Raw genomic sequence first — 16,058 nt, forward strand, 5'->3', positions numbered from 1 at the left:
AAACAGAGAAGGGGAACATACACACACACATTCACAAGTGCTCACGTTTCTAGCAAACAGTGTACGCAAATAAACACTACACGCTCAGACACAGAAATACAGTACACATTCACGCACACCGCACTTACAAACACTAACCCACACATACAGTGCACACAAATACAAATTGTACTCACACATCCAGTAAAACACCCCCAAAAGACAATTTTATTCACACATCCAGTACACCTAAACAAACCACTGCTGCTAAAAACACCCCAATCAATTCACACTGCAGCACAGCCCACAGTAAATCCCCCAAGGTGAAGGGTTGGCCTCCATCTTGTTAGTCTTTGTATAGCTAACCTCCATTCAGCAGTTCACTCCTGCTGCTGCCCGGCTGCTACAGTCTGACCTTATTCATGCCTCCCCAAGGACACTTCTTTCTTTTCATTGGTCTTCCCTCTCTCCTACTTCAAAAAACAACTTGACTATTCACCATGGGACAATGTAGGGCTGGCCTTCTCCTTCTTTCCTTCTTCTTTCCTTTCTTTCCCTTCCTCCATCTGAGCAGGTTTGGGTTTGTGTGAACCGTTTATACCCGGTTTCCTGACATTGAGAGGAGAAGGGTGGAATGGGAGGAGGACAAAATGCAGAGGATAAGGCTTCTCTGAGTTCTCTCCTGGGGGTATGGGAGCAACAATGGGTCTTGGTGAAGAATGGAAAAAAAGATGGGAATAGAAGAAAATGGGTCTAATGGAGGCCACGAGACGTTTTCTTGGGCGGAGGTTAGACGAGAAGGGAGACACGGTCAAATGCAAACGCTAACCTCAATGAGTGAGCTTAAACCGCAATGTTCTAAAATTTGAACCCAATGGCACAGTTTGAGTCCGTTGTTGTGGAAGGGAAGGACAGGAGGAAGTTGAAGTGCACGTTCACTACAACATAAAGGCGAGTTTCGACTGGCCGACTTGTTCTTTTCTTTAACCCCCTAAGGTTGATGTACGCACCCCTGTGGAATTGTAATTCACACAATACAAAAACCCCAAAACATTCTGTCTGTTTAAGGTAGAGATATCTGTTTTCCTGCATTGGATGTGTCTGGGCTACACACTAATATGACCCCTAGGAATGGAGAGACTCTCACGGACACGTATATGTCGGTTGTTTTGCTCTACGACGCCCACAAGCCTCACAAGACTTGTCTGAAAGTCCCGCGGTACCAGTTGAATTCTTTTTACAGAAGTATATATGGAGACTTTTTAGTGCCAAAAAAAGGGGTAAATTTATGTAAAATAATAAGAATGTTTCCTTATCTCTCTCAGATACAGTGGGGCAAAAAAGTATTTAGTTAGCCAAGTTCTCCCACTTAAAAAGATGAGAGAGGGCTGTAATTTTCATCATCGGTACCACTTCAACTATGACAGACAAAATGAGAAAAACAATCCAGAAAATCACATTGTAGGATTTATAATGAATTTATTTGCAAATTATGGTGGAAAATACGTATTTGGTCACCTACAAACAAGCAAGATTTCTGGCTCTCACAGACCTGTAACTTCTGGCACCTGTTTGAACTTGTTATCAGTATAAAATACACCTGTCCACAACCTCAAACAGTCACACTCAAAACTCCACTATGGCCAAGACCAAAGGCTGGGAAGACTGAATCTGCAATAGGTAAGCAGCTTGGTTTGAAGAAATCAATTGTGGGATATTATTATTATTATTAGGAAATGGAAGACATACAAGACCACTGATAATCTCTCTCGATCTGGGGCTCCACGCAAAATCTTACCCCATGGGGTCAAAATGGTCACAAGAACGGTGAGCAAAAATCCCAGAACCACACGGGGGGGGGGGCTTAGTGAATGACCTGCAGAGAGCGAGGACCAAAGTAACAAAGCCTACCATCAGTAACACACTACGCCGCCAGGGACTCAAATCCTGCAGTGCCAGACGTGTCCCCCTGCTTAAGCCAGTACATGTCCAGGCCCGTCTGAAGTTTGCTAGAGAGCATTTGGATGATCCAGAAGAAAATTGGGAGAATGTCATATGGTCAGATGAAACCAAAATATAACTTTTTGGTAAAAACTCAACTCGTCGTGTTTGGAGGACAAAGAATGCTGAGTTGCATCCAAAGAACACCATACCTACTGTGGAGCATGAGGGTGGAAACATCATGCTTTGGGGCTGTTGTTCTGCAAAGGGACAAGGACGACTGATCCGTGTAAAGGAAAGAATGAATGGGGGCATGTATCGTGAGATTTTGAGTGAAAATCTCCTTCCATCAGCAAGGGCATTGAAGATGAAACGTGGCTGGGTCTTTCAGCATGACAATGATCCCAAACACACCGCCCGAGCAACGAAGGAGTGGCTTCATAAGAAGCTTTTCAAGGTCCTGGAGTGGCCTCGCCAGTCTCCAGATCTCAACCCCATAGAAAATCTTTGGAGGGAGTTGAAAGTCTGTGTTGCCCAGCAACAGCCCCAAAACATCACTGATCTAGAGGAGATCTGCATGGAGGAATGGGCCAAAATATCAGCAACAGTGTGTGAAAACCTTGTGAAGACTTACAGAAAACGTTTGACCCCTGTCATTGCCAACAAAGGGTATATAACAAAGTATTGAGATAAACTTTTGTTATTGACCAAATACTTATATTTGCCTCTCATCTTTTTAAGTGGGAGAACTTGCACAATTGGTGGCTGACTAAATACTTTTTTTGCCCCACTGTATACAGCTTTCAGAAAGTATTCAAACCTCTTGACTTTTTCCACATTTTGTTAGGTTACAGCCTTATTCTAAAATTGATAAACACATTTTCCCCCTCAATCTACACACAATAGCCCATAATGACAAAGTTGTATTCAGACCCTTTACTCAGTACTTTGTTGAAGCACCTTTGGCAGCAATTACAGCCTCAATTCTTCTTGGGTATGACACTACAAGCTTGGCACACCTGTATTTGAGGAGTTTCTCCCATTCTTCTCTGCAGATCCTCTCCAGAGCTGTCAGGTTGGATGGGGAGCATTGCTGCACAGCTATTTTCAGGTCTCTCAAGAGATGTTCGATTGGGTTCAAGTCCAGGCTCTGGCTGGGTCACACAAGGACATTCAGAGACTTGTCCCGAAGCCATCCTGCATTGTCTTGCAGCAATCCTGCATTGTCTTAGTTGTATGCTTAGGGTCATAATCCTGTTGGAAGGTGAACATTCACCCCAGTCTGAGGTCCTGTGCACTCTGGGGCAGGTTTTTATCAAGGATCTATCGGTAATTTGCTCCGTTCATCTTTGCCTCGATCCTAACTAATTTCCCAGTCCCTTGTCTGAAAAACATCCCCACAGTATGATGCTAACACCACCATGCTTCACCATAGGTATGGTGCCAGGTTTCCTCCAGACATGATGCTTGGCATTCAGGCCAAAGAGATCCATCTTGGTTTCATCAAACAAAACCTTTTAGGTGCCATTTGGCAAACTCCAAGTGGGCTGTCATGTTCCTTTTACTGTAGGAGTAGCTTCCATCTGGCCACTCTACCATAACGGCCTGATTGGTGGAGTGCTGCAGAGATGGTTGTTCTTCGGGTTCTTGGTCACATCCCTGACCAAGGCCCTTCTCAACCGATTGCTAAATTTGTCCAGGTGGCAAGCTCTAGGAAGAGTCTTGGTGGTACCAAAATTCTTACATTTACGAATGATGGAGGCCACTGTGTTCTTGGGGACTTCAATGTTGCAGACATGTTTTGGTACCCTTTCCCAGATCTGTGCCTGGACACAATCCTGTTTGTGGACAATTCCTTCAACCTTATGGCTTTTTTGATCTGGCATGCATTGTCAAATGTGGGACCTTATGTAGACAGGTGTGTGCCTTTCCAAACCATGTCCAATGAATTTAATTTACCACAGGTGGACTCCAATCAAATTGTAGAAAAATCTCAAGGATCAATGGAAACAGGATGCAGTGGAGCTCAATTTCGAGTCTCATAGCAAAGGATCTGAATACTTAAGTAAAGGTATTTCTGTTTTTTGTTTTTAATAAATTAGCAAAAATGTCAAAAACCCTTTTATTCAATGCACTTGTATGGGCTAATAACATTAAGGCCAAATAACATTTTTTTATCAAATAGACTTTTATGGGTTAATGCGAGCGCTTTGACATCACTGGCTTGTTAGCACATTCCTAATGCACATTGTTCAATTCTCATTTCTTTGATATCCTATCATTCATGACATAATTGTTTAAGTGTCCAGGGTAAGTGCTCTGTGCTTTTGCTTGGTACAACATCCTAGACATTATGAAACAGAGTTGTTTCAGACAGAGCTGTGTTCGTAACTGTTACAGGCCCAGGGTGATTGTTTCCCTTTATACAACGGTTGGGTCTAACCCTGAATGCTGATTGGTTAAAACCGCATTCTAGGCGGTGTCTATTCCACAAGTTACCACCAGCTAAATCTATGACATTACAATGCCCATTCATCCTGTTCCATCTGACTGTGCAATCCACTGTCTCATCAGCACAGCCAGACAATTTATAAACTTGATCTCCACTATAAAAAGCATCTAGACATTATCTCACATTTCTTTTAGACTAACATTTAGTTTTCAACAGCAGAGATTTGTATACACCTCGCTATCTGTCTCTCTGACATTTGCAACATTGTTTCAATATTGAAATTTGATCTCCAGGTGTCCCATAGTAATGAACGTGTTGGGAGGCGGGACGAAGCAGACATGCAGGCAGCGGTTCTCAGTCAGTCTAGCATCACTACTTCACAGTAGAGACATTTTAACTTAAAATGCATTTGATTTAAAAAAAATAATTGGGCATAAATGCTTCTGTGCTTTAATAGCAAACTTGTATGCCATAGTAAAAGTGAAGAAAATTGTTACATTTAGCCATGGAAAATGTAGGAACCTTCCCGATAGCCATGATTTGCTGAAATAATGGCTTGGCTGGACATGCCGAGAGATGAGCTCAGATGGGTCTTCCATGTAGCACGGTTCTGTCTATAACATGACCTGGTCAGTATGTGTAGGTTATCCTTTCTAATGTGGCTTTTTTGAAAGATATCACGTAGTAGGACCGAGTTTTGAAATCAGTGGAATTAGAGTATGATAACTGAGGAGAAATTCTGCCATTTGATTGCACATGTGCAGAGTGAGTCGAAAAGAGGTCTATTGTATAAAACACCTGTCTCCGGATTACATCTTCAAACTAAGGGCAAACATGGCATCCGTCACAGAGAGGGAGAAGCATCCATCCATGTACAGTATATTGGTAAGATAGTCTAGCTAGTGACATTTTCAGATACTACACATTTCTAATTTTGTCAGAAAGTCATTTTCATTTCAAGTTAAAGAGTACTGTTAGCTATCTAGATAATATTAGCTGGCTGGCTCGCTAACTAACGTTACATATAGGATCTATGTAGTAATATTATTCATATCTCAGAGATATTTGCATTACTAGTTATACCCTAATGTTAGCAACTAGCTAACATTGAACCTGGTTGGTTAGCTACATGCAGGGTAGTAATGTTATTAGTTGGTTCATTGTTAAGCTAGCTACTGTAGCTACATGTCTAAACAAAAGATTCCACTATCTATGCAAGTAACCATTTCAATAGAATGTTCATGATTTCACTGAGACAACTGTCGATAGATGTAGTTGGTAAATTCGCTCTGGCTATCTACTCCGATTTCAGAGCACTCTCATCTGAGTGTGCCAGAATGCAGAACAACTGACAAATTTACGAACGCTCAACACCAGTTGAATATGGCCAGTGTCAGTAAACGTTGACAAAAAAGCATAATTCAATTGTTGCCAGCCACACAATTACAGTCACCGACGCTTTTGATAATGTAAAAATAGCCTAACTAGCTCTGCTAGGGCGAGTAAAATGGTCAGAGTGAGTTGTTCTCTCATTTGCATTTGGAAGTAGCTAGCAACTAGCCAACTTTAGCCAGTTAGCTTTAGTGCTTGTGAACTGTTATTAGGTCAGAACCTTCGGATCAACTCTACTCCTCAGTCAGAGCATCCAGTGTGTGCTCTGAATGCTCCGAGAGCAAAACGCTCTGAATGCAACGAGAGTGAAACGCTCTGAATTTATGAACAGACAATCTGACAATGCTCTGAGTTTATGAAAGCCCAGAGCGCACTCTGAGCGCACGCTGGCATTCCAGATTGAATTTATGAACACACCCACAGTATAAACCAGCCTTTAGTCTTGAAGTCTTTGGTTGTCAAGTACATGGCCTCACATGTGAATACTTAAAGAGATGGGGGGGCTGAGGATTAAGAGTGCGAACGATGCTGAGTGGGTGTAGACAAAGAAAAGCTCTCCAGTAGGTTTACAAAAACATTCAAAGGGACATTTTCTCAAAAGTGGAGGTTACAAGTTTATCAACTTTCAAAGCAGAATTACTGTCCCATTGTTCTTCAACTGTAGCGTATGATATACCATTTTCTAGTTCTGAGTCTCTACTTTTGTCCAATATAAAAAACACCATTTTACAAATGCCGGTCGGTCACAAATGAAAAATGTAAAACGAAACGAAGTGCAGCTAGTTTGCAGTCTTTCCAGCTTCAGTTTGAAGTGACTGTTTTAGCTGTGTTGTTGACTAGCTCCTCTGAACAACAGCGTGCTGACAAGAGAGCACATTTTCCATGCCAGGCAAAATCGTGCCTCATTAACTAATTGTTATGGTTGTGTCCAAATAAATGCCACTAGAGAAAAGTTCAAACAAATGCAAATGCAGCTACTGTTGTTATTCTGGCTGCACTGTTTGACATTACTGTAAGTAAGCCATAGTTGTCTAGCTAGCAAGTAAGTGATAAGAACGCTGTGAGCCAGTATGGCAATGGAACATTTAGAACGAACGACTGGGTTGCATCAATCAATAAAGAACAGAAAAGCTGAATGACTGGGTTGCGTCTCTGGCAACCGAACCGATAGAACGAATGACTAGCCGGCTTGGGTAGCAACCCTAGCTTTATGTCGGGACTATATCTTGTGGAAGGGTGAAATATTATGAATAAATTCATCAAAATAAAATAAAAATAGAAAAATATGTCAATCATTATTTGAATATGTTGGTAACCCGTTATAATAGTGATAATACCCTCGAAGCCAGTGTTTGGAGTATATATTAGCATGGTTTACTGGCCCGAGACGAATCAACACCCGTGCTTATATATCCTCCAAACACTGGCTTCTCAGACATTATCACTTAATTGTATTCTGTCTGTAACTGTAGAATCCTCCTTGTAAGACCCTCCATTGTCAGTCAGAAAGCACCTTCAGATGTCACTCAACACTCACTGGAGGAGAAGAGGACAAGGCAAGAAAGCTGGAGCCATGGGTCCTCTGTGCAGTGTTTTGTGAGCACATACATTGATACACACACACAAACAAATTGATATACATACACACACAAACAAGCATGCACACATTGAAAAAGACACGTACACACACATTCAGAAAAGTCCAATACAATCAACCAGTGTCTAGTGTGTCTAATGACAAACTCAATACACCACAGCCAGGAAACAGAACCGTAAGTCACTCCTCACTCTGTAAAGAAAATGTTTGTGTGTGTGAGTGTGGATTCTTTTTAATCTGACCCCCCCCCCCACCACCACCAGTCTCTTCCTGCTGTTATTCAGCACTTGCAGGACATGGCTGCTTCCTGTCTGAGTAAGAACTTCCTGTGGTGTACAGGATGTTGTGGAACAATGTGGATCTCTTCACATAGACCAACCAGGCTTCCTTAGACTTCAAAAAGCCCCAACGTTAGTGACATTCCCAAAAGGCCACAGATCAGCCTTGTTAAGCAATTTCATCTACAACCTTGGCATGCCTTCCAGTCCCCAATTCTTAGCGGCCTATTCCCTTTTCCGTAGGTCCTTGGAAAGGACAACATTCCTGAAGCATTGTAGTAAAAGAAACAACACAAGGTATTTTTGAGGGGGGTGCTTCCATATGACTATTATTAGCTATTGGAATTACTCTTCATTCCCGGCCCGCCTGTCAACGGTAGCAGTGAGACATTCATCATAGCCAGTGCAGCTCTGATGAGAAATTCCTTTGACAGGAGAAGGAAAAGAGGAGAAGGGGAGAGGGAGGGGGAGACCCGAAGACCTGACCCTAAATCTAACCTAGGGTATTTACGCTGAAGGGAATCTCAGAGGTGGAGTTCAGCCATCAGCAAGACAAAAGGGCAGTTTGTGGAAAGCTGTAGAAATAGCGAAGAGAGGGACCTGGGAGGAATGGTGTAAACGGCATTCCGCTTGAGGATGGAGGGTTTAGACAGAGAGAGCAGCTGGGGAATGATGCGGGTCAGTCATGGTCACTGCGGGTCACACTCCACCTCTCAACTGAGGTAAACAACACCTAGATCCTCACATGGTCTTCTCAGGAGACTGTGTGCGAAATACATCCCTACACCATGTATCACAACAGGGGAAAACAACACCAAGCTCATCATAAGATAACACAAGGATATTTTGCAGTTGGTTTCTCCATTAACACTGCATTAGTTACCGTATATACATTACAACAGAGCTACACACCAGCTAGCACGTCATGGAAGAACAGTGTAACTTTGTAGCAGGCTTATAGGCTACATATTATAACCAGTAATACAATTGAATCCTAGTTTTTTTCCCACGTAAATAATTTCAAAGCATAGAAATGTTTAAAACGTGGATTAGAATATACTATTACCTTGCTCTCCATAGAAGAAACCTATTGAACAGAATAGCATGGAGCCCAATTCCAAAGCAGTATCGGTAGACTGGTTTCCAGGCTCTGAGTTTCAAGAGCAGAAATTGCTCTTTCTTTATCATCTCCACACATAAGTTCCTGTGTCTACTTTGCTGTCTAAGCCAGAGATATATCAGTACAATGTCAGGACATGAGAAAAGAGTGGTACATGATTGGCAGAACAGTCCCAATTCACAGGCTAATGCATGTCCTCAACTCAATGCCAATGAAAAGTTAGTTTGTTACTGTATTCATTAGTGAAAAACCACATATACCAAAGTGGAAAGCTCAAGCTCCTGAACATCAATGTAACGATGTACGCTGAAAGTCTGGAAGCAAGGTCAGAGAGTGAATACATTTAATAAATTAAAGAACAAAACAAGAAACACAAACAGCGCACCGACTTGAAACAGGAAAATTACAACTGGGGATGAAACCAAAGGGAGTGACATATATAGGGCAGGTAATCGAGAGAAAAAAAAGCCATGGTGGCAAAGTAAATACAATATAGCAAGTAAAACACTGGAATGGTAGCTTTGCAATGGAAGAATGTGCAAAGTAGAAATAAAAATAATGGGGTGCAAAGGAGAAAAATAAAAAAATTAATTAAATACAGTTGGGAAAGAGGTAGTTGTTTGGGCTAAATTATAGGTGGGCTATGTACAGGTGCAGTAATCTGTGAGCTGCTCTGACAGTTGGTGCTTAAAGCTAGTGAGGGAGATAAGTGTTTCCAGTTTCAGAGATTTTTGTAGTTCGTTCCAGTCATTGGCAGCAGAGAACTGGAAGGAGAGGCGGCCAAAGAAAGAATTGGTTTTGGGGGTGACTAGAGAGATATACCTGCTGGAGCGTGTGCTACAGGTGGGAGATGCTATGGTGACCAGCGAGCTGAGATAAGGGGGCACTTTACCTAGCAGGGTCTTGTAGATGACATGGAGCCAGTGGGTTTGGCGATGAGTATGAAGCGAGGGCCAGCCAACGAGAGCGTACAGGTCGCAATGGTGGGTAGTATATGGGGCTTTGGTGACAAAACGGATTGTACTGTGATAGACTGCATCCAATTTGTTGAGTAGGGTATTGGAGGCTATTTTGTAAATGACATCGCCAAAGTCGAGGATTGGTAGGATGGTCAGTTTTACAAGGGTATGTTTGGCAGCATGAGTGAAGGATGCTTTGTTGCGAAATAGGAAGCCAATTCTAGATTTAACTTTGGATTGGAGATGTTTGATATGGGTCTGGAAGGAGAGTTTACAGTCTAACCAGACACCTAAGTATTTGTAGTTGTCCACGTATTCTAAGTCAGAGCCGTCCAGAGTAGTGATGTTGGACAGGCGGGTAGGTGCAGGTAGCGATCGGTTGAAGAGCATGCATTTAGTTTTACTAGTATTTAAGAGCAATTGGAGGCCACGGAAGGAGAGTTGTATGGCATTGAAGCTTGCCTGGAGGGTTGTTAACACAGTGTCCAAAGAAGGGCCGGAAGTATACAGAATGGTGTCGTCTGCGTAGAGGTGGATCAGAGACTCACCAGCAGCAAGAGCGACCTCATTGATGTATACAGAGAAGAGAGTCGGTCCAAGAATTTAACCCTGTGGCACCCCCATAGAGACTGCCAGAGGTCCGGACAGCAGACCCTCCGATTTGACACACTGAACTCTATCAGAGAAGTAGTTGGTGAACCAGGCGAGGCAATCATTTGAGAAACCAAGTCTGTCGAGTCTGCCGATGAGGAGGTGGTGATTGACAGAGTCTAAAGCCTTGGCCAGATCAATGAATATGGCTGCACAGTAATGTTTCTTATCGATGGCGGTTAAGATATCGTTTAGGACCTTGAGCGTGGCTGAGGTGCACCCATGACCAGCTCTGAAACCAGATTGCATAGCAGAGAAGGTATGGTGAGATTCGAAATGGTCGGTAATATGTTTGTTGACTTGGCTTTCGAAGACCTTAGAAAGGCATGGTAGGATAGATATAGGTCTGTAGCAGTTTGGGTCAAGAGTGTCCCCCCCTTTGAAGAGGGGGATGACCGCAGCTGCTTTCCAATCTTTGGGAATCTCAGACGACACGAAAGAGATGTTGAATAGGCTAGTAATAGGGGTGGCAACAATTTCGGCAGATAATTTTAGAAAGAAAGGGTCCAGATTGTCTAGCCCGGCTGATTTGTAGGGGTCCAGATTTTGCAGCTCTTTCAGAACATCAGCTGAATGGATTTGGGAGAAGGAGAAATGGGGAAGGCTTGGGCGAGTTGCTGTTGGGGGTGCAGTGCTGTTGCCCGGGGTAGGAGTAGCCAGGTGGAAAGCATGGCCAGCCGTAGTAAAATGCTTATTGAAATTCTCAATTATGGTGGATTTATCAGTTGGTGACAGTGTTTCCTATCTACAGTGCAGTGGGCAGCTGGGAGGAGGTGTTCTTATTCTCCATGGACTTTACAGTGTCCCAGAACTTTTTTGAGTTAGTGTTGCAGGAAGCAAATTTCTGCTTGAAAAAGCTAGCCTTGGCTTTTCTAACTCCCGGTGTATAATGGTTTCTAGCTTCCCTGAACAGCTGCATATCACGGGGGCTGTTCGATGCTAATGTAGAACGCCATAGGATGTTTTTGTGTTGGTTAAGGGCAGTCAGGTCTGGGGAGAACCAAGGGCTATATCTGTTCCTGGTTCTAAATTTCTTGAATGGGGCATGTTTATTTAAGATGGTTAGGAAGGCATTTTTTTTAAATATCCAGGCATCCTCTACTGACAGGATGAGATCAATATCCTTCCAGGATACCCCGGCCAGGTCGATTAGAAAGGCCTGCTCGCTGAATTGTTTCAGGGAGCGTTTTACAGTGATGAGTGGAGGTCGTTTGACCGCTGACCCATTACGGATGCAGGCAATGAGGCAGTGATCGCTGAGATCTTGGTTGAAGACAGCAGAGGTGTATTTAGAGGGGAAGTTGGTTAGGATGATATCTATGAGGGTGCCCGTGTTTAAGGCTTTGGGGAGGTACCTGGTAGGTTCATTGATCATTTGTGTGAGATTGAGGGCATCAAGTTTAGATTGTAGGATGGCTGGGGTGTTAAGCATGTTCCAGTTTAGGTCGCCTAGCAGCACAAGCTCTGAAGATAGATGGGGGGGCAATCAGTTCACATATGGTGTCCAGAGCACAGCTGGGGGCAGAGGGTGGTCTATAGCAGGCGGCAACGGTGTTTTTAGAGAGGTGGATTTTTAAAAGTAGAAGTTCAAATTGTTTGGGTACAGACCTGGATAGTAGGACAGAACTCTGCAGGCTATCTTTGCAGTAGATTGCAACACCGCCCCCTTTGGCAGTTCTATCTTGTCTGAAAATGTTGTAGTTTGGAATTAAAATTTTTGGAGGTCTTCCTAAGCCAGGATTCACCTCTACATCGCCAGAGGAACATAGGAGGAGTAGAATAAGGGTGTGGCTAAAAGCAATAAGAATTGGTCGTCTAGAACGTCTGGAACAGAGAGTAAAAGGAGGTTTCTGGGGGCGATAAAATAGCATCAAGGTATAATGTACAGACAAAGGTATGGTAGGATGTGAATAGAGTGGAGGTAAACCTAGGTATTGAGTGATGAAGAGAGAGATATTGTCTCTAGAAACATCATTGATGTGTGGGTGGTGGAACTAATAGGTTGGATAAGGTATAGTGAGCAGGACTAGAGGCTCCACAGTGAAATAAGCCAATAAACATTAACCAGAACAGCAATGGACAAGACATTGACATTAAGGAGAGGCATGCTTAGTTGAGTGATCAAAAGGGTCCAGTGAGTGGAGAGGTTGGTTGGGGGTCACGGTGATTTAGACTGCTAGCCAGGCCATCGGTAGCAAGCAAGCATAGTATGGAGATCTGTTGTTAGCCACCTTTTGCATTCCCTCAGTAGATTAGTGGGGTTCCGTGTGGTAGAGGGGATTAATCCAAATCACTCAACAGCAACAAAAATAAAAACAATAGATATAGTTATAGAGGCCCAAGAAGAAAACATAATAATAATAAAAAATTAATAAATTGTCCGATTGTCTATTCAGATAGCAGCCGGTAAGACAGCTAACGGTTAGCAGGCCGCAGATGGGCTTTCAGGTAACGTCGCGACGGAGGAGCCAGCCGGATCTCCTTCGGGTAGATAACGTCGGCAGTCCAGTTTTGAAGGCCCAGTGGGGCTCCGCGTAGGCAGTAAAATGGGTCCGGATAGGTGACTGCAGCCCAGGAGTGATTGATGGAACTCAGGAGTGATTGACGGAGCTGGCTAGCTCCGGAATAATTGATGTTTGCTCCGTAATCGACGAAAGCCGATAGTCACACGGATAGCAGCTAGCTAGCTGTGAGATCCGGGTATGAATGTCCAGAGAGCAGTTGAAATCCAGGGACACGGAGAGAGAAATTGGTCTGGTATGTTCCGTTCCGAGCCGCGCTGCGCCGTACAAAACTGGCGATAGATTTTCGAGCTAAAGGATAGCTGATGACCACAAACCGTGGTTAGCTGAATACTAACGATTTGCCAGTAAAGAAGCTAACTAGCTTCGGAACTAGCTTCTGATTAGCTTCTGGATTAGCGTCTGGGCTAGCTTCTGGCTAGCTCCTGGCTAGCTTCTGGCTAGTTTCTGGCTAGCTTCTTGGAATTTCTGGCTAGCTTCTTGGAGGATTACAGATTTGAGGTAAATAATACTTTTTTATAAATATAAATTGGTGAGGCGGGTTGCAGGAACGTGTTTTGAAGATGAGTTGATGGAAAATAAAAATAAAATGTATGTGAAAAAAGTTGTAAATATATATATATACAGGACACGACAAGACGAGGACAAAAGGCGTCTGAACTGCAATGCCATCTTGGTACGTGACAATCAACTACTGTGGAAAAATGATTTATGGCTAGAAATTCAAAACGATATTAAAATACCTCATCAGAAGCTTATTTAATAGACATTTTTATATCAATATCAAATAATTGTACATTTACTGACACAGACCATAATAATCAAGTTCTTTACTGTAATAGAGTTCCATGAAAATGGGCAAAAATAGCTTTTTAGCAAAAAATAGAAAATGGGCAAAAATAGCTTTTTAGCAAAAAATAGCAAGAAAAAATTTTGTAGGACTGTCTGGGAGTGGTCTGACTGGGGAGGGGAAAATTGAAAACTAGCTGTTATTGGCAGAGGTCTGGAACTCTCTTTGTTATTGGTCTATTAACCAATTTACCGCATGGCGATGCCACCACGGCAAGCCGAACCTCCCGCCATGCATACATGCTGATTAGGTCTTGTGTAGATTGTATTTTCAACCAGCAACTATCAGGAATTAACACTGGTAAAATAAATCACACTTTTACAGTGTTAGTTTTATCAGCTGGTGTACAATATGATACAGAACACAGGGAAAAACATTATTTTGACTGCACTGGGTCTTTAAACATTGGCATTCCTGAAATGAGATTTGGAAGATGAAGTAAGTGCTGGATAATGTGGTTCTTGTTGGGTTAGTAGCACATGGCTAGAGAACAATATCCTTTTCTCTGTAGCACAGACCGTGTTGTGTTACAATTGGATATGGAGACATGACCACGGCTACATTATGGTCATATAAAGTTCAGATGAGTTATGAAACTTGGTTAATTAACGCCATGTACTCCATGAGGTAGTTATGAGCATGAACAGGTCAGATAAAGGGTCAAATAGATAGTGAGTAAACAAGGAGATGAATATGACATAGACGTTGTACTGTTTGACCATCAACATGATCTATTGGCTGTATCGTGCTTGTGGGAAAAGGACTGGGCTATCTGTTGTTATTCAAGGTGCTTTGGAGTGCATCCTAAATGGAAACCCTGCCCTCTATGTAGTCATATAGAGCCTTATGGGTCCTGGTCAAAAGTAGTGCACTAAATAAGGAATTGGGTTCTATTTGGGAAGAAGCCATGTTCTCTCTGTGGGATCAATGTGCTACACACAGAGATAGAGAGAGCAGGGTGTTCTCTCAGCTAATGTCAGCGATGAAGACTCCCCAACTGGCTGTATAACACCTCCTAAACACAACACCACCACACACACTCTCTAACACAGTTGTTAGGAGTCAGGGTGACATAGGGATGGAATTACCTGACATCTTCCCAGGCAGGGAACAGGGTTACAGAACAGGCTGTACTGAAGAAGATGATGGAGTGAGATACAGAACAGGGAGTGAGTAAGAAGGAGATGGACCTCTGGGCAGTGGAGGGTGGGACTGAGGGATGAGAGAAAGAGAGAGAGAGAGAGAGAGAGAGAGAGAGAGAGAGAGAGAGAGAGAGAGAGAGAGAGAGAGAGAGAGAGAGAGAGAGAGAGAGAGAGAGAGAGAGAGAGAGAGAGAGAGAGAGATGATGATGAGAGAGAGTAAAAGAGGAAGGGAGAGCGAGTGATGAACATTTTAGCAATAAACCATTATCAACTTCCATCTCCAGCCCCAACTAACCTCACAATGTAACTATGAGCTTGTGGAACCTGGCAACGGAGTGTGGAGAGAAAGATCTGCCTTAAAACTCCCTGCGTGGAAGTGTGTGTTTATTGACTGGTGAACGGCTTGTTCACGGACATAGTGAGTGTGTCTCATCCCTCTCTACACAATACTTGCCAAAGCACTGCTATGGCAACCGGTGCCATTAACGCACCCAACAGGCAGTCACTACCTACACAAACACACATGCACACACATACACATCCACACGCAAACACACTGCATGGAGGGTGAAGAGAGGGGCCTGCTGGATCTTCTCCCCACAGCCAGACGTCAAAGGCTAGTTTGTTGTGGATGTCTTGTTGTGGACACCACACAACCTCCTATGCCAACCCACGCCTGTACACTACACACTCAGAGGGAAATTAGGTAGGTAGTGACAAGAGGTTTGTCGGGAAGAGAGGAGCTGGACAGAGAAGCTTACATCCCTCCCTCACTTGGCAATGGCAGTCCTGTCAACCTTTTCAAGTCTCTTCTGAACTTTGGGCCTGGGTGACTGTTAAGTTGAGCACTTAAGGACAAAAAAAAGCTGTATGCAAATAGAACATGATTGATCTGAGTGCACTGTCCACCTCTCCCTCAGTCTCTCAGCTCTCCTGCACTTTATAAGGCCTTAGAAGCAAATCCCCACTCACCAATGTTCTTCCACACTGTTCCTGAATCAGTGCCAAGCAACATTTCGTTCTAAATGGATGAAGGCAGACTGTTCCCATAGCCCATTCCCACTGTGTCTCACAATGCTGCTTCTAAGACCCCAGCACGCTAAAGCCTCAGAGGAAGCAGCCACACAATCAACGCCATACAAACAAACAAAAGAGCTTCTCTTCATTAGCTGGGG

General features: G+C 43.3%; 1 protein-coding gene across 12 annotated transcripts in view; it reads right to left on the reverse strand.

The window, feature by feature from the left end:
* The window catches only part of LOC124048947 (regulator of G-protein signaling 3-like), a 221,153-nt gene that overhangs the window by 27,046 nt on the left and 178,049 nt on the right, over nucleotides 1-16,058 (reverse strand). Inside the window, exon 1 of one of the 12 annotated variants that reach the window (XM_046370152.1) lies at nucleotides 8,706-8,827. The exons of the other annotated variants lie outside the window; for them this stretch is intronic. Coding sequence (XP_046226108.1) covers nucleotides 8,706-8,717 — 12 coding nt within the window. The 5' untranslated portion in view covers nucleotides 8,718-8,827. Of the gene's footprint in view, nucleotides 1-8,705; nucleotides 8,828-16,058 lie in introns of those variants that run through there. 12 annotated transcript variants of the gene reach the window in all.

The sequence above is a fragment of the Oncorhynchus gorbuscha genome, linkage group LG11 (assembly GCF_021184085.1).
Source record: "Oncorhynchus gorbuscha isolate QuinsamMale2020 ecotype Even-year linkage group LG11, OgorEven_v1.0, whole genome shotgun sequence".
Taxonomy (NCBI): Eukaryota; Metazoa; Chordata; class Actinopteri; order Salmoniformes; family Salmonidae; genus Oncorhynchus; species Oncorhynchus gorbuscha.